The sequence below is a fragment of the Cynocephalus volans genome, chromosome 1, assembly GCF_027409185.1.
Source record: "Cynocephalus volans isolate mCynVol1 chromosome 1, mCynVol1.pri, whole genome shotgun sequence".
In the NCBI taxonomy this organism is placed as follows: Eukaryota; Metazoa; Chordata; class Mammalia; order Dermoptera; family Cynocephalidae; genus Cynocephalus; species Cynocephalus volans.
Window position 1 is genome coordinate 32,710,140 of NC_084460.1, and position 23,863 is coordinate 32,734,002.

The 23,863-nt window shown below is 39.4% G+C and overlaps 1 protein-coding gene and 1 non-coding gene across 3 annotated transcripts in view; both read right to left on the reverse strand.

Annotated features, from left to right (window-relative positions):
* Positions 1-7,627: 7,627 nt before the first annotated feature.
* MROH8 (maestro heat like repeat family member 8) overlaps positions 7,628-23,863 on the reverse strand; it is a 51,176-nt gene continuing 34,940 nt past the window's right edge. The window contains exons 13-24 of one of the 2 annotated variants that reach the window (XM_063098698.1): positions 22,650-22,785; positions 20,306-20,496; positions 19,146-19,283; positions 18,762-18,876; positions 18,286-18,426; positions 16,969-17,133; positions 16,112-16,267; positions 13,713-13,835; positions 12,419-12,518; positions 11,865-11,930; positions 9,723-9,894; positions 7,628-7,917 (exon numbers count right to left, since the gene is read on the reverse strand). In XM_063098698.1, coding sequence (XP_062954768.1) covers positions 9,746-9,894; positions 11,865-11,930; positions 12,419-12,518; positions 13,713-13,835; positions 16,112-16,267; positions 16,969-17,133; positions 18,286-18,426; positions 18,762-18,876; positions 19,146-19,283; positions 20,306-20,496; positions 22,650-22,785 — 1,480 coding nt within the window. In that variant the 3' untranslated portion in view covers positions 7,628-7,917; positions 9,723-9,745. Of the gene's footprint in view, positions 7,918-9,722; positions 9,895-11,864; positions 11,931-12,418; positions 12,519-13,712; positions 13,836-16,111; positions 16,268-16,968; positions 17,134-18,285; positions 18,427-18,761; positions 18,877-19,145; positions 19,284-20,305; positions 20,497-22,637; positions 22,786-23,863 lie in introns of those variants that run through there. The other variant, XM_063098705.1, reaches the window with a different exon arrangement.
* Positions 10,157-10,262, reverse strand: LOC134365438 (U6 spliceosomal RNA). The gene has a single exon (XR_010022099.1). It is a non-coding gene; the product is annotated as a U6 spliceosomal RNA (small nuclear RNA).

Below are 23,863 nucleotides of genomic sequence, written 5' to 3' on the forward strand. Positions count from 1 at the left end.
GGCTCCAGGACAAAAAAGATTACAGTGTACACCCTGCCAAATATAATTCAAAATATAAGCAACTCTAAACCACATAATAAGCGTAAGAAAGGCCAACAAAGTTGTAATTAATTTTCCCAAGATGGCTATTCCATTTGAAATTCTTTCCCAAAATTTTGTTTTCCTTTTTCACCCCACAGCTTTGGTATGCCCTAAGCAGGCACTTGGTCTGCACATGTCCCTCTTAGGAAAAAATAGTCGCCTAACCTCCTAACTGTCAAAAAAAGGCAGTTGATGGTTGTGGGGGAGGGCAAGATCTGATCTCACTATTCTTACTGTTCTTGTTTCTCAAAGGAAAAACTAAAGTTGTGGTCCTTAAGCTGAGTCCCTACAGGGAGAGTAGTGTCAGCCCTACTAACAGGGACACTTGAGTGATATCTGCACCCCTGTTAGACTTTAGATAAGGAAACGAGAAACTGAAAAGCACAATTTAACTTGGAAATGTTAATTCTAAGGACTTTATCTATCAAATCTATGCCCAAGGCATTCAATTTGACCATATTTCAGAAGATATTTCAGAACAGCATTTTCTTTAAAATTTCCCTCTGAGAAACTGTCTTGACACATAGACTCCATTCTACCTAAGACCAAAACTTAGGGTCATTTTTATTTCCTGAATCCCTACATACCTGGGTTAATCCTACTCCTCTGCAATCCCAGGGAAACTGGAAAACTGAACATTATTAGCTAAGAACCACCCCAGACATTAGCACTAAAGCAGACAGTATTGGTGGAAAAGTCAAACCTATGAGAGGATGTATGTAATACCCAAAGATAGCAACATCAACACTCAAGAGCCTCGAGTCTAAGTCCTTGCTACTATTTACTGATTTTGTGATCTCTGGCAAGTTTATTTAACCTCTCTAAGCCTGTTTCTTCATCTGTAATATGGCCATACAATAAAATCTAAAGTACACAATTACCATGGAAAAAAATGTGAAAGCTTGTATACAAATAACAATTATAACTTACTATTTCTTCTAGTTTTCCTACTGCACCAGAACCAATTGGCTGCTTTCCAACCAATGCTAATTTACTTTATTTCCACATCTTGAAGCATGTCATCTCAACGTTACTGACTCTTAAATGCCCAAACTTAATTCAGTAACAGATTAAGAATTCAATAGTTGAATTCAACAGGAAGAAGAATTCAATAGTTGTGATATAGGAACAAGGAAACTTACCTTTTACTATGTATGTTCTTATATCTTGTGAGCTTTGTACTTATTCAAAAAATAAGCTTAATAACATGTATGCTATAAATTCACCATCATGTATGTATGCTATGATATCTAAGATACCTTTTTTTACTACTTGTTTTTACTGATAAGCTCAATTTATTAAAAACTTCACCTAAGAACTTCTAAGCACTTTTGTCATTTCAGAAGCTCTTTTTCTCTGAATGATTGATTTAAACAAAAAATATGGCACAGGGGTAGAGAATCATGAATTAATTTCCATTTACAATTGCACTGTTACCACTAAGATTCTAAAGTTTGAAATGTTAACAAAAGCAAAACCTAGGTGGTTAGACTATCTCAGATGTTAACTCAATTTGTAATTAAAGTAACAGACAAAAGGCTAATTTCCTCAATGTATAAAACGCTCCTATTAATCAACATGAAAAAGACTAACAAACTCCCCCCAAATGGGGAAAGGATTTGAATAGTCTTAAAAAAGGAAATGCAGGGCCGAGCCCGTGGCGCACTTGGTAGAGTGCTGCGCTGGGAGCGCGGCGACGCTCCCGCCGCGGGTTCGGATCCTATATAGGAATGACCGGTGCACTCACTGGCTGAGTGCCGGTCACGAAAAAACGACAAAAAAAAAAAAAGGAAATGCAGATGGCTTTTAGACATGAAAAGAAGCTCAATCTTTCTAATAAAAAAAAAAAAATGCAAGTTTAAACCACTGTAAAGCCGTTTTTAAAACCTATTCAATTGACAAAAATCCAAAAGTTTGAAAATGCTCCAGTGACTTCCCCTTTCTTTCAGAGTTAAGCTCCTTGTTACCACCTACAAGGCTGTAAGGATCTGGCCCCCTGTATAATTCTGCCTTCATTTGCTGTTCTCCCCTTTCTCACCCCACGCTAGTGATACTGTCCTCCTTGTGGTTCCTTAAATACTCTAAAAAATCGTAGTACCTTAGGACTTTTGAAATGGCTATTTCTTCTGCCCAAATTGTTCTTTCCTCAGATCTCTGCGTGCCTAATTCCCTCACTTAAGTCTTTGCTCAAATATCACCTTCTCAATGAAGCCTATTGTTACCATTTTATTTAAAATTGTACCCCTTCCTCCACAGAACCACCACACTCCTGATTCCCTGTATGCTGATCTTTTTTTCCAGAGCATGTTCCAGCTTCTAACATATTATGTGATTTTATATTGTTTATATTATATTATATATTATTTCTCTCCCCCTGCTAGGATATAAACCCTGTTAGGGCAGGGATTTTGGTCTGTTTTATTCATTGTTATTTCCCAATTACCTAGAACAGTGCCTGGCCCATAGAAAGAATTCAATAAATATTTGTAGAGTGAATGACTATTACATTGTAATGGCAAGGATGTGGTAGGTCAAGCACTCTTACATTGCTGGGGTGAGTGTAAACTGTTACTACCTCTAGGGAAGTCAATTTGGCAAGAATTTTTAATTGAAATTACAAATTACATCTCTTTTAACCTAGTAACTCCACTTTTCAGATTTTATCCTAAAGACACACTTGGCCGTGTGTGAATATGTATGTCCATAAATACGATAGTATTGTTTTTAAGTGTCAAAGACTGGACATTACCTAAATGACGATTAATATGAGAAATATGATGAAATACTGAGCAGGAATAAAGAATAAGAAAACTTTTTTTGAGGGCCGGCCTGTGGCTCACTCGGGAGAGTGCGGTGCTGATAACACCAAGGTCACAGGTTCGGATCCTATACAGGGATGGCCGGTTAGCTCACTGGCTGAGCGTGGTACTGACAACACCAAGCCAAGGGTTGAGATCCCCTTACCAGTCATCTTTATTAAAAAAAAAAAAAAAAAGAAAGAAAACTTTTTTGGATTAATATAGAAAAATCTCAAAGATATTTTATCAAGAGGAAAAAGTGCAAGGTGCAGAATGATATGCATAGAATACCATCATTTGTAAAAAAAGGTGGGGAAAGAATATACATATTTGCTCATAAACGCATAATTACATCTTGAAGGAGATATAAGAAACCGGTAACACCGGGTGCCTCCAGGGCAGTGAACTGAATGGCTGGGAATAATTATAACTTTTGAATTTTGAACATATGTATTATCACTTTAATAAATCTGTAAGTCAAGAAACACAAATTATCTGAACTCTTCCCTTTTCTTTTTAAATATATCCAAACTCCTCCCTTTTTTTCTTTTTAAATATTGTATTTTAATTTCAAATAAGCCCTAACTGATTTAATATTCTGGTTTAAAACTAAAGAGTATGTTGAGGTACAGGGCTTTTGTATTATTTTTAGATTCAGTTACTTACTCTTTTGGTTTCAAGATGAGACCACTTAACTAATGTTTATTTCACATTTTTATCTCACTTTTGGCAGTGATGAGGACTGAGTGGTGTTATGACATTAATATTTCAAACATCTTAAAAGGTTCTTTTAGCAATCAAGATGATATCACAATTTTATTGTTAAATAGTAAAAACTTTGAAGGCCATGAATTAGTAGATGCTTTTATAAATTTTCAAAAGAATATTTTCAATCACTTTAATGATGCAATTGACGGAAACAGTTTTACAAAGGGCTTTTGGTTTAGAAATCTACAAATTCTTTTTATTTATTTATTTTTTAAATTTTATTTTCTCGATATACATTGTGGCTGATTATTGCTCCCCATCACCAAAACCTCCCTCCCTTCTCCCTCCCCCCCTCCCCCCCAACAATGTCCTTTCTGTTTGCTTGTCGTATCAACTTCAAGTAATTGTGGTTGTTATATCTTCTTCCCCCCCCCCCCCCGGTTTTGTGTTTGTGTGTGTGTGTGTGTGTGTGTGAATTTATATATTAATTTTTAGCTCCCACCAATAAGTGAAAACATGTGGTATTTCTCTTTCTGTGCCTGACTTGTTTCACTTAATATAATTCTCTCAAGGTCCATCCATGTTGTTGCAAATGGCAGTATTTCATTCGTTTTTATAGCTGAGTAGTATTCCATTGTGTAGATGTACCACATTTTCCGTATCCACTCATCTGATGATGGACATTTGGGCTGGTTCCAACTCTTGGCTATTGTAAAGAGTGCTGCGATGAACATTGGGGAACAGGTATACCTTCGACTTGATGATTTCCATTCCTCTGGGTATATTCCCAAGAGTGGGATAGCTGGGTCGTATGGTAGATCTATCTGCAGTTGTTTGAGGAACCTCCATACCATTTTCCATAGAGGCTGCACCATTTTGCAGTCCCACCAACAATGTATGAGAGTTCCTTTTTCTCCGCAACCTCGCCAGCATTTATCGTTCAGAGTCTTTTGGATTTTAGCCATCCTAACTGGGGTTAGGTGGTATCTCAGTGTGGTTTTGATTTGCATAGAAATCTAAAAATTCTGACAAAATTTTTTAAAGCTCTAAAACAGATTACCACAAAGGAAGTAGTGAACTGTGTTTGGCTTAAAACCTATTTGAAAAATTTTTTTTCCATATAAACCTTTACTAAAATGCAGTGGGATTGGTTGGCCAGACTTTATAATTCTATGGGGGCTTGTATTGAAATGATAATCTGGGCAATAATACAACACAAAAACTCGTTAGAAGTTGTCAAGCCTATTGCAGGGAAAAGGCCTGAGGTCTTTCTTGTAAAAATCAGTTTCTTCAGTTTTAAGGCCGCCACATTTGAACTCCCTAAAAATTCCTTTCCTTTTTAGTGTACTGCCCTTCTTGACCAAAAGAAGGAATTTCCTAAGAACCGATACACAATCAGAGCTTAAGTTCAGTTGGCTTCGTAGGTTTGTTTTGGTTTCGTTTGGTTTGGTTGGTAGTTTGTTCAAAGACAAAGGCTTGGGAGGTGCACCCTTGGTGGCATGTGTAGAACTGTGACCTCTTTTGAACTCATGAGTGGCTGGGATGGCAGTTGCTTTACCTTAACTGTAGTCTTCTAAAGTGGTCTGGGGGAAGATTCCACTGGTAACGTGTCCTAGGGACCAATGCACAATAAGGCTGGAGCCCCGGGATGGCCCGTGGCTCACTCAGGAGAGTATGGTGCTGAGAACACCAAGGCCCCGGGTTCGGATCCCTATATAGGGATGGCCGGTTAGCTCACTGATTGAGCGTGGTGCTGACAACACCAAGTCAAGGGTTAAGATCCCCTTACCGGTCATCGTTTTAAAAAAAAAAATAAATAAAAAATAAGGCTGGAGCCTATTTAATATATTTTCTATAGTCTCACCTTTCCACCTTTTAATCCAATTCACAGGCGGATATCTTTTCTGGATTCCTAATTTCATGTCCCTTCTAATCTCTTCCAAAATCCCGTCTCCTTTTAAGAATTTCCTTTTCTATATTCACGCCACAGTTTCTGTTTAATAAAAGGGGTGTGTGTGTGACAGTTCCCGCATACGAAATCTTTAGTATCCATAGGAAATATTTTATCAGCACCACACTCTCCCGAGTGAGCCACGGGCCGGCCCTCATAGGAAACATTTTAAACTAGTGCTGTCGTCCTTGGATATCAGATGAAAGCGCAGACGATAACTGAATCATTCAGAAACTGGCACTCTGTGTTTTAAGTAAGTCATTCTATAGTCTGGAAGTCATTACCATTTTTCGGGAAGGATAGAATCCATGACTTCCCTTTCTGTTTTGTATAATAGAAAGCAGTTGTTAATGATCCTCTCTCTTCTGTCTCATTCTCATCCTCAGCAGCGTCCTGAGGAGGGTTTTGAAAGATGTAGGATACTGTTTCAGGGATGACAGGAAAATCTCCATTCCCCATCCTTAACTCCAACCCCATCTCCAAATACCTCCTCTCTCCATTCTGCTCAGTAATGCTTAAAATTTCTCAATTAGAGGTTCATGCCTTTGGCTTAAGAATTCTATCCTGTTAAAGAGCAAGAGCTGCCAAAACAAAACAAAACGAAACAAAAAAGTGCTGGCCGGTTGGCTCAGTTGGTTAGAGCATGTTGGTCAAGGTCAAGGGTTTGGATCCCTTGTACAGGCCAGCTGCCAAAAAAAAAAAAAAAAGGGAGGAAGAATCTCTGGAAGAATTAATGAGTTAACTTCCTTAGACCTTGCATTATTAATCATTTACATAAAGGTGAGTTCATCAGATCCTTTCCTAAGAGGAGAGACAACAAGGAGCATGGAGTCAAAAAGCTGGGAAAAGGAAGGAGGAGGAAGCTAGAAGGGGTAGAGAGACTCGAGCTGTTTTTATAATTTTACCTAGTACAGTTTTACTTGTCGGGGCTGGTGCCTGAGAGATTCCCCCCTTTCCCAATCCCATCTTTTATTTACATGATGGTTTAATCTTTCAATAAGAGAAAAAATAATTTCCTACAAAATAGGTATCTCAGTGTAAGGGGGAAAAGCAATACTCAAAGTAAAAAAAGTGAGAATCTAAAATAATAAAGAAACAGATGGGCCAGTAATAGATAATGAACAATACAATTTAATAGTACATGATAAAAATAAAATCCAAATGACATTCTATTACATTGAACTTTTATTTCAACATATTATAACAAAATTAAATGTCCAGACATTTTTGTTTTGCATGTACTAAAAATCCCATGGAAACATAAATCTAGGGCCGGCCCGTGGCTCACTCGGGAGAGTGCGGTGCTGATAACACCAAGGCCCCGGGTTCGGATCCCATATACGGATGGCCGGTTCGCTCACTGGCTGAGCGTGGTGCTGACAACACCAAATCAAGGGTTAAGATCCCCTTACCGGTCATCTTTAAAGAAAAAAAAAAAAAAAAAAAAAAAAGAAACATAAATCTATCTCTGAGGACAGCCTTGTATAAAAATAATGGAGCTATATGGACTAAATAGACTTATTAATTAAATCACTATTAAGTGCTTCTTCAGCCCTTCCCAACTGTTGAGGTAGTTTAGTAAAAAGCAGTCCTACCTCCTGGTGGCTATTCTTCTCTGTGAATTTTAACACAATAAAGCATAAACAAAATACAATAAGCATTGTTGTGCTTGCTACTCCCTGTTGGTGGTATTACTCAGAAAATAAAAATCCACCTGGAGGGAAAGGGACTCTAGTATAAATATGAGCAAAGAAAAAGGATTTATTCAACCTCTTACATGGCACTGGAGATTTAAACTGCATTGTAAACCTAGCCTCTGAGGGCATAAACCCTTTAGTTTTTGGATTTGAAAAAAGTAAATTCACTCATTCGTTTACCTTTAAACATAAAAACTTAAAGACGGTGTATTCCAGTCACCAGAGGTCCGTTTTCTGCTGTGAGATTGGGATAGTTCATGAGATCAAATCAAGGATTCAAAAAATATTCTTCAAGAATAACCACCACTTTTGCTCAAACTCCACCCTCTCTACAGTATATCTTATTAAGAAATAAAATAAGGCACACTAACTTTTAGGGAAGAAGTGTCCAGCCTTTGTATTTGATAAATTATTTGAGGCTCAACAGCCCTTTACCACATTTGTATGATTGCATGAATTTATTTGGGGCATAAGTTTAGTTTAGCAACTGAGATTAATTGTGGAGTAGAACTGAATTTATTCTCATTAGATAGAAAAAGCAGACTGGAGAAGAGCAGAACAAACCAGCCAAGGATGTGGGCTCTGGAGCCAGACTACTTGGGTTTAAATCCTGGCTTTTACATTTACTAGTTGTGTGACCTTGGCCAAGTCACTTTCATGTTCAGTTCCACAGCTTCTGCATCTGAGAAATGAAGATAATAATACATGGAGTGTTTACAAGGATTAAAAGAGTTAATTATATAATGCACTTAACAGTCTAGCTAATTGTAAGCACTCAATAAATGTCATTCACTTTTATTGGATAATCCATAGAATGGATTATTTCAAAAGTGGAGAGTAAAGTTGGTTGCATGCAGTGAGAATAAGAAGGATACAATAAGGGATGCACGTAAATGTGCTCTTTGCATTGAAGTTTAGCATCTAGTGACCACCCTCAAGGTATACTCTTGGGTATGTTTGAAGGTGAAGATTTAATTCTTCAGGCAACTGGGGCCTGCATTTTAGCTCAAAACTCCTGCTAGCCCCAGATATGAAGACCTCTCTTGGGCAGTGATCCTCAAGAAATCACACTTGACGTGTTGGCACATCCCTGAAGACAAATCTAAATCACTCTGAATAATAGAGAAATTTGTCCCTAAAAATGTCTTGGCAGAGGAACAACAGGGGTGAAAACTGGGGGACAGAGTGAATAAGAATTCATATTGCTCACTGCACAACAAAAACTTAATGCAATTCACCATTGGATGTGTTTATTCTTCATTTGCCAGCTGTCCCATTTCCTTTCTCTTTTCCCTTATTACCTCCAAGAGGCCTCTCCACTGCCCTAGATAGTTCACCTTTGGTTGTCTGGTTATGTTCCTCAACCAAACAAGAGCTTGGGAATTATACTAATAGTGACTTCTAAATAGTCCAGCGTGCTGTTGGGGGTTTCTCACCCTTTCACCTGCAGCTTATCAAAGTATTCACCCACCACAAATTAATCTCTTTCCCAGAAAATTTCTGCTTGGAAGAAAATTTTCTCCATCTGTGCTTAAAGCAGACAGTGGGTACTCAACAAATAATAGTTCCTATCCTACAGCCAATTGAAGATCTGATAGCAGTTGTAGGAGAGGGAATTGGGAAAATGGAAAGAAAGAGGGAAGGAGTAGAAGCCTCACGTATATTGGGACAGATTTAGCATTACATCACTTCAGAAATTTCTTGGTTAAAGGTTTTTAAGGGAAAGGGAAAGGAGGGAGAAAGGCTGTGTGAGGAAAACAGAGTAGTTTAGTCAGGCCCCCTCGCCTCAGGTCCGGCTGGGTGTGGTGCAGCACATCCTTCGTAAACAAGTTGTGTGGGAGTAGAGTTAGTGCGATGCACGCCCATGTATCTTTTGGCTTGTTGCTATTTTTGTGTGCTCTTCGGTGTGTGAAGCAGTGGCTCTGAACTGCTGGTCTGCAGAGCTCTCCTCTAAAAATAAAACCTGTTGTTTCTTTACCCACAGCTCCAAGGACCCTTTTCCTGTTACCTAGCTGTAGACCTGCATGTGGAGGGTAAGTGACCCAGACTGGACGATGGGCTCAAGCGGTCTCTGAGCTCCAGACCTAGCCCTAGCTCTACCGGCTGTAAGGGATTTTGTAAAAATACATTAATAAATATGAAGCTATAAGAATGGATTGTTATTCTTTTCTTAAGATTGTTGACAATTAAGTAGACTGGGCCCGACAGAAGAGCCAACAATACTAACATTGCAACATTAACATTTATTTAGAATCTCTTTTGAAGCTGTCCTAAATTTGTGTTATCAAGCCTGGAACTTCATGGATGTTCTGGCATGCCTCAAAAACTCACAAGATTTTCCTCTATTTCTACAAATTTAAGCCAAGAGCGGGCATGTCGGAGGCAATTAAATGGGTGGAGGAAGCTTCATGCTAGCATTGCTTTAAGTCTAAAAAACACAATCGGGTATTAGTTGTTTCTGTGGTTTCTGAAAGGATTCGTTTTTACCTGGTGTTGCTCGCCTTGCATTTCTAGGTAGAGAGACATCCCATGAGCTTCCTCAACCAGCAAACTGTCTGCTCAGGTTCTGGTTCAGACCCCACCTTCTGGACTCGGAACAGAGCCTGGGAGGCGATGATGCGCAGAGAGGGCTCAGGGTCATGCAGCAGATCTCTCAGATCTAGTGTCAAGATAATCCAAGTTAGAGGTGAAAGCCCCAAGATCGACGGAAATGAACACTGGTCTAGACACCAAATAAGCAACATGCCTGTAGCAGCTGAGATAAAGGGCCAACTTTTTCTAAGTCTCCAGTGTCTAAACAAAGTTTGTACATCAGGGGATCAATTCCAACTTTGGCCTACAAAATCTACTGGTTTCAGAGTTGCCAAATATTTCACTCCTTTGTAATAATCAAATTCCAAGTAGCCGACTTCTGAAAGTTAGAAAATATGGAATGCTTCATGAATTTCCATGTCATCCTTGTGTGGGGGCCACCCTAATCTTCTTTGTACATTCCAATTTTAGTGTATGTGCTGCTGAAGTGAGCACTCAGAGCGGGTTTTTAAAATTTGTATGTAGACAACTCTATCATTTTTTTACTTTATGGATCTGTCTTTGGTATTATCTTTAGAAAAGGCTCTCTTTTTTGATTTCTTATTCTCCAGGGTCTCAAAAATGCTCAAGACCTCTTCATAGTTTGGAGCTTTTCATTTCCTAAGTAGTATTTTGCCTTTAAATTCATCATGTTTACTTCCAAACTGTAACATTTTACTTGTTTTTTAGTTTCTTTTAGTTCTCGCATTGAGATTTGTCTACGTGTTCCATAGAACACACAAGAGAGCAGACATCAATTTGGAATCTAAAGGAATTGAAACTTATTCCATCATGAAATCAGTTTAAAATGATATTTAAATTTTTGTCATTTTTTTGGTTTAGATTTACTTTAAAAATTACCTGTAGTAAATGACATAAACTTGTTCAAAAAAGAGTTAGAACACCCTATTTCTAAGACAGATAACTACCGCTAAGGAAGAGGATGTGGGATTATTCCATTAGGTTACGCCATATGAGATTTGACTCTTTTTGACCTACAAAATGGTAACTTCATATGGTTCATCCTAATATATATGAATATAATTTTATATACATATTCTAGAGATCTTCTACATAGGTAACTTTTGAATGGAAAAAGGAATTTTGTCCCTCGTGTTTTAGATTAGAAAATACTTTTCCTTTTAATTGAACAGAATCAGCCATGTAGGGCTGGCTGGTTAGATTGCGGTATCATAACACCAAGGTCAAGGGTTCGGGTCCCCATACTGGCCAGCTACCAACAAAACCCACAAAAAACAAAAAACAAAACCATAAAATAAATTTAAAAAGAATTAGCCATGTAGAATCCTACCCTGTAGAATACTACATTTTTTTCCCTTTCTTTTGGATTCTGATATCTTTGAGGAAGTAGGAAACCTTAGAGAAAAGCGTCATGATCTTTCTTAAATAAGCTTTAGTGCCTACCTGTTTTACCAGTTACGGTATATGTTTTTATTTTAAAAGTAGTGAATTGTTTGGGATTTTAATTTGGTTCTCAAAGTAATACTTTCGGATTGTGAGACAGTATTTCATGGTATTTTCTAATTGTAGGACTACTTAAGTGGGAATAAGTAATTGAGTGCTAAATCTGCAGGGCTGTACAATTATAGAAAATTTTTACTCACTGACAGTTCAGAAAACCATTTGCATGATGGCTGCCTTATACGACTATCAAACATCTCTGTTATGAAGTCCTAATGCCTTATAGGACAACTGCTTGTAGAAAATAGGGCTACAGTCATCTCTGTGGTACTTATGAGGTATCATCATAATTTACTAAGACAGTATTTTTAGGTAATGTCTTACTTCCTGACAGACAAGGTTCAGGAACTGTCCCTGAGACACCATCAAAGCTGATTTCCAGACAAATAGGGTCATATCCTTTCTTAAAGGGGGATTGAACTGGGAGGAGACTACCATTCAACTGAAGTCACCAACAGCTTTACTGCTGCAAAAGCTAGGCTTTCTGGATCTGCTATAGAGTCTGCCCATAGTCACAGCCTCAGATACCTTCCAAAGTATGGGTGCACCCGAAATCCAGGGACTGTTATCACTTACCATCCTCTATCCAGTCAGTACCCTTCATCCTGAGCTCATTGTGATCCATGTACTTTGTTAAGAGCCCTAAACACAGAATAAAGTCAGTGAGTCTGTGATCTGGATTTGGCTCTTGGAAATTAACACCTAAGAGGTTTTTTTTTTTTTTTTTTTTTTTTTTAAAGATGACTGGTAACGGGATCTTAACCCCTGACTTGGTGTTGTCAGCACCATGCTCTCCCAAGTGAGCTAACCGGCCATCCCTATATAGGGATCCGAACCCGTGGCTTTGGTGTTAGTAGCACCACACTCTCCCAAGTGAGCCACGGGCCGGCCCAACACCTAAGAGTTTTAATCATTAAAAAAACCTAAGCAGCTGGCAACATTGGCCTTTTGATAATTAGGCAGAGTCCAAAAATTGAACTTCTAAGTGCCTGGTACCATAGGTAACACAGTTCCTTTCTCCTGGACATACTTTCAAGGTCATCTTCATAAAGAATGGGGATATTCAACAGCACAATTTGGGAAAGTACAGGATAAAAGTGATTGTAGAAGTGAAAGAATTTTCTCTGTACCTACAAACAAGACTGCTGCTCTTCTGATGGGAAGTTTTGCATTCTTGGAATACATTAACGTTTGGGCTAGGATGTTAATTTTCCCCTTGAATTTTTTCCCCTAAATAGAGAAAAAAGTAAGAGTACAAAGCAGTGAAATAGTAGTGATCAGCTTTACCACAGTTTCCAGGGTCAGGGACTATATCAGATATAGAGTATAGTAGTGCTTGAAATAACTACAGCTGCTCAGTGAATATTATGCCACAACAAGAAGCCCCTAGACAATGTCAAATTCTCTGAATACCCCTTGCTCACACCCACCCATGCCACATATTGTGCCTGTAATGCTTCTGAAGCCATCTTGGCTTCTCTGTATCTAAGTCTTTGTTCTCTAAGCTCTACCTTGATTGAGCTCTTCCTCCCTATGAGCTCTTCCCTGACGGCTCGCCTGCCTGACCTAATCTGCTCTGCGCATTTTGCAGGTACTCCTCTGTTGGCACATTTATTTTCCACCTCGAGTTTCTACTTAATCTTCCATGAGGTTTTATCTCCCTTCTAACTTGCAAGCTCCCCTCAGGAAGTTTTAATCCTTGGGTTCTCATTGGACTGTTGCACATTGGATGTTATTCTTATTGTGTGAATAAATGTATCTCTCAGCGGATCTCTTACAAGGACAGGTACCTCTGCAATAGGAGGGGGAGAATAGGAATTTGTTCTCATAGAACCTGTGATTCAACGTGGACAATTTGCAGTCTTATACATTGATAGCACCAAATTTCCTGCTGAAAATACTGTCATCAGTGCATCAGCTGTATGTTTGGCTGCATGTCAGATGGATAATCCTCACTGGAAAGCCTGACACAAGGGCAATGTGGGGCTTCCTAGCCCTGCAAGTCTGGGTCCTAAACAGGCTACAAAAGATTCCTGGGAATAGTCAGTCCTAGGGTCTTCAGAGTAGGATCCAGATGGTTCTAGGGTCAGTTTACAGAAAACTCTGGATGGGCCTCCTGAGGTTTCCCTGGCTCAACCCAGCCTCTGAGATCAGCCACAGCAGCCTTTGTTGAGCTTGTGAGGAGAAAGCGTGCCATCTGGGTCTTGGCTGCCATTACGCATCATTCATTTGTGAATCGATTGGGAGGGAACTACAGAAAAAACAGATCCACAGTACAAAACACTTCATAGATACCAACTGCTGATGTGAAAAAGAATGGGAAATGTTTCCTTTATGCCATGTTCCTTCATTAAAAACTATGTCAGAAAAAAAAAAGTATGTCAGCATGTGAAAGAGTTAACAAAGCCATTAAGGCTCACATACAAAGAATTTGCAGATCATCCCAACTTCAACAGGTTTGATGTACCAGGGGTCTTTGCAGTACACCTCTTGGGGCAGCTTCCACTTCAGGAAATGGGCACATATAGTTAGGACTCGCCTGCTTTCCTGTGAAAAAGATTATCATAGATCAGTGTTTTCAAATATTTTTTAGCAGAAGTAATCTTTCTTCAATAAAACTGACACTAAAGTCCAATATGAAAAGCTGGAAAACTCAATTACTGTGGTTGAAGTGAGGGAGGGGTGGAAGCGAGCCAGAATCCTTCCCTCCTCCTCCAAATTCCCCAAACAGTCCCTAAAGGGGGTCCAAAAACCCTCCAGGGTTCTGGGGAGGATGTAGAAACCACTGGCCTCAGGCAAAAATGAGAGCTATCAAATGTAATACCCAGACTAGAGATGTGGGCAGGAATTCCCACTACTGCTCTAGAGACAGGGCTCCCACACCCACTTGCTGCTCCTATGCCGTTTTTCTGTCACTCAAGATAGGAAGGTGAAGCTCCTGACTTCTTATCATCCTGTGGCATCTCTGGGTTGGAAGGAACTCTAGAGCGTATTGATCCCTTCCTGATCCAGATACTCAAGCAAAATTTAGCAAATGGGCCTTTTCTCTTGTTCACTGCTCTCAGAGAACCTCCCATGTACCATACAAGATCTCTGATGAGTCTCCAAGCCAGTATTTTATCTCAGGTCCACTAGATATTTGGGCCACAAAAATTCCTTTGGGGACTGATGAGAATACAAATTAGTTCAGCTACTTTGTTGAGCAATTTATAAATATCTAGTAAAGTTAAAGATAAGCAGATAGTCGGCTTCTGGGTTTATGCCCTCAAGAAACTAACACGTGTGTGCAAGGAAATATGAATGGTCACGGCCACATGGTAATAACAAAAAATTGAAAACAATCTAAATGTCCAGAAATAGGAGAATGGAATGAATGCAGATCATATGATGGAATTCTATACAGCAGTCAAGATAAATGAACTAGAGCTATCCAGCATGGGTAAATCTCATAAATACAATGTCAAACAAAAAAGCAAGTTACTGAAATACTTCTGGAATAATACAACATATAAAGTTTTTTCGTTTTTGTTTTGGCAGCTGGGTGGTATAGGAATCGAACCATGGACCTTGGTGCTATATTTACATATCAACAATGTATAAAGTTTTGAAACATGAAAAATACTACCACAGGAATGATAAAAATAAAATTCAGGATGTTAGTTCTTGGGGAATTAAATTGGGGATAGGTGTATGATTTATTCCTGTTTTATTCCTTAGATTAGGTGGTGGACATATGGGTGTTTATAATGTTCTCTCTGCTAGTGATTCCTAACCTGTATCACATGAGATCCCCTCCTCTCTGCTTAGGCTACCCTCTGAGGAGCCTTGAAGGAGGCTAGAGGTTGTTCAGGGTTTGAAGGAAAAGAAGCTCAGAGCCTTGGCTGCTCTAGGTCTTGCCTGATTGCCAAGGGCTGGTAGGGTGGGGGTGGGATGTCAATCCCTTCTAACACCTGTAACCCCTACAGGGTATATTTTCCCATCACCTGGTTGGGAAGCTCTGCTCTGTACTATATTGGGGTCTGATATATTTCATACTTATGGCTATAGAGCCACAAAACTTCCCCCATAATAAGGTGCCAGGGCCCACCTTAATCTTAAATCCTGTCTCCGAACCTGCAACTTGAACTTTCATTTCTGTAAGGGGAGCACAAGGAGGTGAGAACTCCAGTGTTCTTCCAGAGTCCCTGTGGCCTAAACCTACAGTCCTGAGTTGATACAAATGGTGCTCATAGTTAGCACCTTGGAATGGACAGGCTTCTGAGATGTGGGACAGTACTAGAGGTGGTGACATTCCCAACCTCCCACCCACCATCCAGTTAAGACTAGGATGGCTTAAGTGGAAACCCACAACTCTGATGGCAGAAACCCTTGGAAGATGAAGGAGAGGTAAAGGTTTCTCTAGATTGTCAGAGAAGCTACCATCTCTGACTTAGCTCCAACACAAATCTCATGGTCTCAAGGCCATGAGGCAGTTCTTGAAATGAAAGAAGAAAGATAATAGAATATGATCACTGTCATCAACAAAAAGAGTTTGTTGAGTTGGGCATTGTATTTCGGGCTCTGTGCTAGGCTGAATATTGGGGTGGGGCTATAAAGAGGGATAATACATTGTTCTTACCCACAAAAGACCAAATTTGCTATATAGAAATAAGTAAGTTTTTTCACACAATTCACTTAGGGAAAATAATTGAAAAGTAGCTCTGTACCAGAGGAAATGGAGAATAAGGATGGTACTACAAAGTCCCTGTCCTCAAAGATATGAATGCTTATTTGAAGAGCTGGCTCTGGATTTGAAGTTATTCAGGGCTGACAGTAGGCATTACCTCAGCTACTGCATCATTTTCATCCTGAGAATACAGAAGTAGAGGGACCAAGCTGTCCAGGACTTGGTCCTCTACACCCTTCTTATCTGTGTATTTCACAGATTTTATGGAGGCTCCAAAGAGAGTCACGGAGAAACGATGTACATCAGGTCTCACCTATGAAGGGAGAGTCCAAAGGGAAGCAACTCACTGGACGAGTTCATGCTTAGCTCATAAGAACTCTGACTGGATGGAAAAGCCAATTCCTACCATGAGGCTACTCAGCTATATGTAGCTGAGGGCAAGACACCAAATGTGGTGATGGTAAGACTGTCTGCTTTGGCACTGCTTGTTTTCTCAAAAATGTGAAATGGGCACAGTCCCACCTGTAGTCATCAAAGCCCATTTTTGACAATGTTATTAACCATTCACACGAGCTGTTTTGCTGAAATGGAAAATCTCAGCCTTGGTATGTTTTTTTCTTCCAGGGATGATGGTCATCATGCTCCATGTATTTCTTTTTTGAAAAACCTTTGGGATTTGGAACAGGACTATAAGTATAGTTCAACATCTTGAGCCACTTCTGATTGTTCCTTGAAAGGAAAGAATATTTTCTCCTACACAAACTCCTTTCCTATCCCCTGAAGAAAGGTACTACCTTGACAAGTTTCTATGCCTCAGTTTTTTCATCTGAAAAACCAATAACACCAGCCCTACCAACATCACAGTTTGCCTGGAAGGGTCTTATAAGAAAGGAGATTTGAAAATGCTCTCAAAGTAAAAAGTACTACATAAGTTAGAGTGTACTTATTATTATCCCATGTTCTACTTGCTATGATGCAAACTACCCACCAGTCTCTCCTCCCTCATTGTCTTACATCACCAAATAAGGAGAACAGGGTCTTCATCATGGCAGCCAGGGTAGTGAAATCCATTGTCCCAACAAGTTGCAGGAGTATCTGGATGGCCAACAAAACAATCTTCTCGTTGGTTTCACATAAGCTGTCTAAGATGCACGGCAACAGGCTCTTGATGTCTTCCCTCTGTGTGTCCAAAAGGAACATGTCACCTTCTCTCTGATGGCATGTCATCCGGTACCAAAGGGAGGGCTCCCCACCTTACTCAGTACCTAATGTTCATTGAATTTTTGGTAGTACTGGCTAGTCCAGAATGGAGAAGTAAAGAGAGCACGATTGCCCTCTCTCAGTACTGGCAGGCCTGATATGTAGAGGAGGGGACAGAGCTGTGGTGAGTTGCCTCACAGGGAAGAAATGGGACCAGCTGGGAAAGGTCCAGGGATATGGACTTGGGCTTCCTGTCAGAAAGAGCTCCCCTAACAATGAGATAAAGTGGAATGGCTAGCTCAGGTCACAGTGAGTTCCCAACATGGAACATATCCAAACAGAGGCTCAAAAATCCCTTGGCAGGAATTCAAGCAGAATTTGACTGAGGACCATTAATGGTCCTTCCCATTCTGAAATGGGATTCTGCTCTTTTGAAACTCCTAAAAGAAAGCAGTCTCAGGGTTATGAAGTTTAAAACGTACATATAAAAAAGTAAGTAGAATAAAGCAACACACATTTATGTATCCAATCAAACAGAATTAACATCTATTAACATTTGTCATTTTTGCTTCAGATATATACAAATATTTTTAAATTAAAGAAACAGAAGTCAAGAGACAAAACCGAAGCCTTGGATCACTTGTCTCTTCTGATCCAGGCCTAGTTTTGTAGCTAGGCCTGTGGAAAATGAGCTCTCTTCAACATGAATGTCAGAGATCTTTGTCTTAGATGACAAGTGATTTAGAGCAGATCAATGGCCTGTCCAATGTGCTCCATAGGGCAACATGGTACCAGGAATAAAGGGACATCTGAATGTTGACCAGGTTGTGATGATAATGAACATAACTTCCACACAAATTTCAGGTGTGAAATATTACGAATATACGTAACTGGGACTTTTAATTTATTTCTTTTAATTTGTTTAATTTTTTTAATAGTCAGTACTTGCATATTTCCTAGGTATAAAATTCAAATAGTACAAAAGAATATGCAGCGAAAAAGACCTTCTCCCATCCACTCCTGACCCCAGGCTACCCAGTTTTCCTCCTCAACTGTTATCAGTTTCTTGGGTAACCTTTTAGGGTGTTTTATTCATGACTTAAGAATCAGTGGTCTGGGGGTCCCTCTTACCATCACCTCATGTCTGACAAGATTACGCAGTCCCCGTAGGGCAATAATTCTAAAGAGATTATTTCCATGATGTAGCCAGTCTTTCAGGCGGGCAATGGAGAATATGCTGGGCAGTCTCCTCACCACTGGACTCTGCAAAAGCTGAAAGAACCCAGAAATGAGCCAAAGAAATTACCTTTAAGTCCTTTTCATGAAGGGTTTTACTTTCCCACCAACTCCAAAATATATATTTTCCTTTGAAATCTCTATGATACAGCACATATACTACAGGGTGATGCTTATGCTATAGGTACACAGGGAGTACTGAATAATGAATGTGTGGAAAGAAGAATTTCAATAGGCTTGAATCTGAAAAACATTTCTATTCTACGCCTATGAGGGATCCCAGCCTGCCACTAAGTTGGATAGAGCCTAGGAAAGCAGGTACTGCTGCTCTGTAGGCTTCCTGAATCCAGCTTCTATAGACTGAGTCTTACCTCCACAAAAAAGCCTGCAGCTGTGAGTTTATGTTTATCATTCCCTCGGTTAAGAAGAGGGATTAACAAGTACATGATCTTATGTGCAAGGACGGGATTTCTTTCCAGCAATGCACTGCAACACAGAATACCAACAGAACGACTCTCAGGAATTGCTCCCGTCCAGAGGGCACTTTCTCAGAGCTGGGAGCCCTCTGAAGTTTTTGCCCAGCTTCAGGAATACAGTAAGGTATACCAGGGCCAGGACCTCTGAACAATTTGCTTGGCATTATGGATATTTGCCCACCCTCTTATGAGAAGGTTATTCAATCTTAGTTGGTGTGATAAATAAGGGAAAAAAGTACCTAAAACAACGTTGATTTATGCATTACAAGGAAGCCTTACTTGGCAAGGAGAAATACTCCCTGAAGATGGTAATCTTTTCCTTCCAGAAGAGTCCATCCTTTATTCTTTTCCATGATGCCGAATTCCTGCCAGCACAATGCCCTGAGGAGGAGAGTCTTTGTAGCCTGCATGGCGAAACTAAATCAAACAAAAACAGCACAGGTGAATAAAGTAGGTCCCTCCAATCTACAAACCACAATCACCCTGCTCTCACAGGGGAAGGGCTATGCATTGACAGCTGCTGGACTGTAGTTCTCTCCTTTCTAAATTTCCCAAAAGACTCTTGATGCTCTAATAACTAGAAAGGCCCTTCACACAAATTCTCAGCAAAATGAAATCTAATTAGATTTTTTTTCTCCAGGAGTTTGGAAGGAGATCTATGATAAAACAAATGATCTGTGATACTAAACAGATACCCACTGTTTTTTTTTAAAGCTTTATTGAGATACGATTTACACCCCATAAAATGCATCCCCCCACTGCTTTTTAAAACTACTTATTGAACTGATATCCTGAACAAAGCATCAGAGAATCTTAAAGCTGGAAGGGTCCTTAGAGATCACTTTTCCTGACCACTTCACTTATAGGTAAGGAAACTGAGGCATGGAATAATAGATTTGCCCAGCGTACATAACTAGTTAAATGGATGAATGAGAACTAAAACTCGGGTCTACTGACTCTTAGTCTGGTGTTGTTAAATATTCCACATTATAGCACTTCCTTTGAAAGAAATTCAACGACCACAGCAACACTAAGAAACTTCTGAGACCCTATGGGGACTTAAAAATATCTCTTTATGCAATAAAGCAAAAATGAGGAATCATGCCACTATGATTCAGTGCAGTTTTGGGGTTAGGCTGTTTTGCTTGTCTCTGTCTCTCCTTGATTTATTAAGAAAGGGCTGGCATGATGTCTCACATTATTTTGCAGGGCATTTGGACCCAGATAGCCAAATTTACCTTGGGACAATAAAACCAAAGACTACCAATGAAAACCCTGAATGACTCCTGGGCATTTCATCTTGATGTCTCATCTCATGGGGTTGCAGACTGTAAGCTCTCCCAGAAATCGGACCACATCTTGGCTATCCTTGTGTCCACCACAGTGCCCAGGGCTTATTAAGTGTTAGTTAAGGGAAATGAGATTGCAATGGGCAGTACCACAAAGGGGTGACCTCTGATGACATTTCCTGTTCTGTGTATAGGCCACTTGGGATGGCGACATCAGACATGGTGAGGCCGATGCTGTGGTGAATCTGGATGAGCAGTGTCATGAGAAGCTGAGGAAAGAGTCGGAACATAGCTGCTCGGAGCCTGTTTCCCACAAACACCTCATAAAGGGCATCTGTTGCCTGTGGTAGAGAAGGCACAGAGCAGAACTGAGCACCTGCCAGCCCTAATCCTCACTTCTGCTTTACTTCTGTTTGTGCCAGAACTTGCTTTCTGGTTCTACTATCCCATAGGCAGAACTGTAGTGGTAATGAGTATAGGGACACGAAAGTGAAGGGGAGAAGGAAAAGGAGGGAAGTGGTTACTCAAAGTTACCAAAGAGTGAGGGCTGAAATCCAGAAGTCATGAAGGAAACTATTCACATATTTGACTACAAACAAATATAAAACCAGAGCAAAATTTATCACAATGTTAGATGACAAGTAACAACCTGGATAAGTATTTGCATCAATGTGTCATTCTTAATATACACAACGCTTTTACATATCAGTAAGAAAAAATGTAAAGGCTCGCTACTCAAAGTATGGGCCCCACACCAGCAGCTCTGGCATTACCTGGGATGGTTAGAAATGGAGAATCTCAGGTCCCCACCCGAGAGCTTCTGCATCAGAATCTGCATTTTAATTAGATCCCCAGGTGATTGTGGTTTGTGTGCATGTGAAATTTGAGAAGTACTGGTGTACTAGACATGAGCAGACAAGTCACAAAAGAAGAAATATAACAGTCAATTAAAAATATATACAAATATTCAACCTTACCAATGGCAAAATTATAATGAAAATAACATGTTCCTTTTTCACCTATCAGCGAGGCAACAATGAAGATTGGTGCAGCCAGCATGGCAAGAGTGTGGACAATGAGTACGCTTACCACAACAGAAGGAAGGACAACATTCTAGAGGATAATCAGGGAACATGTATCAAAACTTTAAATACACCCACTGTTTAACTTAGAATTTCCCCTTCAATGGACTTTATCCAAAGAAAATAATTGGGTACATATTACAACATTTATGTATGCATGATTAAGTTTGCTGCAGCATTATTCTAATGGCAAAATTAAAAAACTGTCAAAATTTCCACTGAGCAGGAAACTTGGTAACTAATAATGAGTCTGTATCATGTAGGACCTATTTTTAAAAAGTAATTAAAAATAAATTATTATGCAGTCATAAAAAGGATAACAGAGAGCCCCATGCTATATACTGTAATGAAAAGTAGTTCATATAATGTTAAATAAAAAAAGCAGGTCATCAAACAGTATATACAGTGTCATCCTCTTAATATATATACAATTTTATAGACTAACAAGGTTGAATATATACCTTTATTTCCCCTAACTCCTAAAACTGCACATTTCATTACAGAGATTTTAAAAAAGGCATAAGCCCATAAGAACAGAAAGAACAGGAGAGAAGACAATAGCAGATTAGAGATGTCGAAATAATTTGAAAGAAGGAAAAAAGTATGAGAATAACTTAGACCAGAGAAAGCTGAACCATAAACTGGTACGGGACAAAATAGATTAAAGTAAAAAGTATGTACGTTGATCGTGGGGTGGCTGTGTGTGTGTAGAGGTGGGGGACCCATGGGAACTCAATACTTTCTGCTCTATTTTGCTGTGAACCTAAAACTGCTCTAAAAAATAAAGTCTGTTGGAAAGGAAAAAAATAGAAAAAAAAGTATGCCAAATATGTATATATAAAAAGTTTACATATATATAAATATTTCTAGAAAGTTCATTTTTAGGAAGATGGTACAGACATGAGCTAAGAAAGGTTTCTACATTTTTTTGAAAGATTGTTTAAAAAAAATCCAAAGAATATGTGACATAGACTATATGTGGCCTGCAAAGCCTAAAATACTTACCGTCTGATCCTTTACAGAAAAAGATTGCCAACCCCTGCTCAAGAGAACCTTTGCTTTCTATTTCGTACACTTTTCAAAAAAAAGAAAAACAAAACCAAAAAACTATACACTTCTACCTTATTTGAAAAAAATTTTTCATGAGTTTGTATTATTCTTTAATTATGGTGATAAATATTTTTTTAAACGATGAGGGAAGCAATGTTTAAAACATATTAAACCATACTGATTCCTTCACTCCCCCCAGCTCCCTCCATGTTAATCCTTCTGTAGAGAAATTGTAGATTTATAAGTGGATGACAGAAGCAAACTTTGAGAGGGACCAACAAGAACACTCTCCAGATGGGGTGGTGGGTCAGTGATGCTAGGAGTGGAGCATGAAGTGAGAGGGGCAGAGCTTAGGGGCTTACAGCAACAGCCACATAGGCCATCTTCTCCTGGGTGGGCACATTATGGCATTTCTGTAGCTTCCTCAGGAGCCTCCACAGAATCCAGGTTGTGTTGGGCAGCTCCACTTCCAGTGTTCTCCATAACTCAGCTAGATGCCTAGAAATCCCAAAGAGTAAGAGGGTTCAGGAGAATGGCTTATCCCAAGGCCTACCATGTCCACAACCTTCCTAGAATTTGTTTGGAATCCAGTCTATAAGAGGTATTACTCTCTGCTCAGTTCTTCAGGATATCAAAAGACTTACTCTCTGATTTCAAAACAGTAACTCCCAAGGTTTTACTGAATTAAGTACCCACTGCCTCAGCTTGAACTTCATGGCCTTTCATAAACTGGTCCTAACTTAACCTTTCGGTCCCACAACTTCCCTGTCACATATTCTGTGCTTAGCCACCCCAGACCTTTTGCCTTTACCAAGCAAACCACAGACTTTGAAGACCTACACCTTTGCTTATGTCATTTTCTTAAACCAGAAGTCCATTTCCAAAACTCTTTTCTGCCCACCAAACTCTTCAAGGTCCAGCTGCAATGTATGTCCTCTGTGAAGCGTTTGCTGCTTCTTTACCAGGTATCTCATGAGAGTGCATAACATTTAAAAAATTTCTTCTTTATGGAAGTGGCCAATCCTAAATGTGCTATTGCCAGTTCTCTATGTGCATGTGCATCTGTTCCCTGTGAAGGAAGGGATTATGTCTGGATTTTCTTCTTTGAATCCCTAAAGGCCTAGCACAGTGCCTGATAGAGGAATTCAAAGACACATTTATTCAATCCAGTGTACAGTGCTAAAATTTTGGCTAATGTCAAGCTCTTAAATAAAGCTTTGATCTTACTTAGAAGAGATCTCTTCTTAAAGAAAAATAACATGTAATAACTTCTCTTTCTATCATTGGCTCAAATATAGGCCTGAGAGTTACATAAGCATTATGGAGGAGCCTTAGGGTAGGGGGAAGATTGGGAGTTATTCGTGCTTCTAATCCATTCTCTTATTTTCAGACTTTCCCTAGGCATCTTTGTGTGCTAGAATCAGTGTTTTTTAAAATGTGGTCTCCTAACTATCTGCATGAGAATCACTCTAAAAATTAAGAGGCTTAGAGACTATGCTGACATTTTACTCCCTACCCTAGTAACTCTAATCTGTGAAAAAAACAAAGTAAGAAAGTCCTAAAGGGAAGGGCAGAA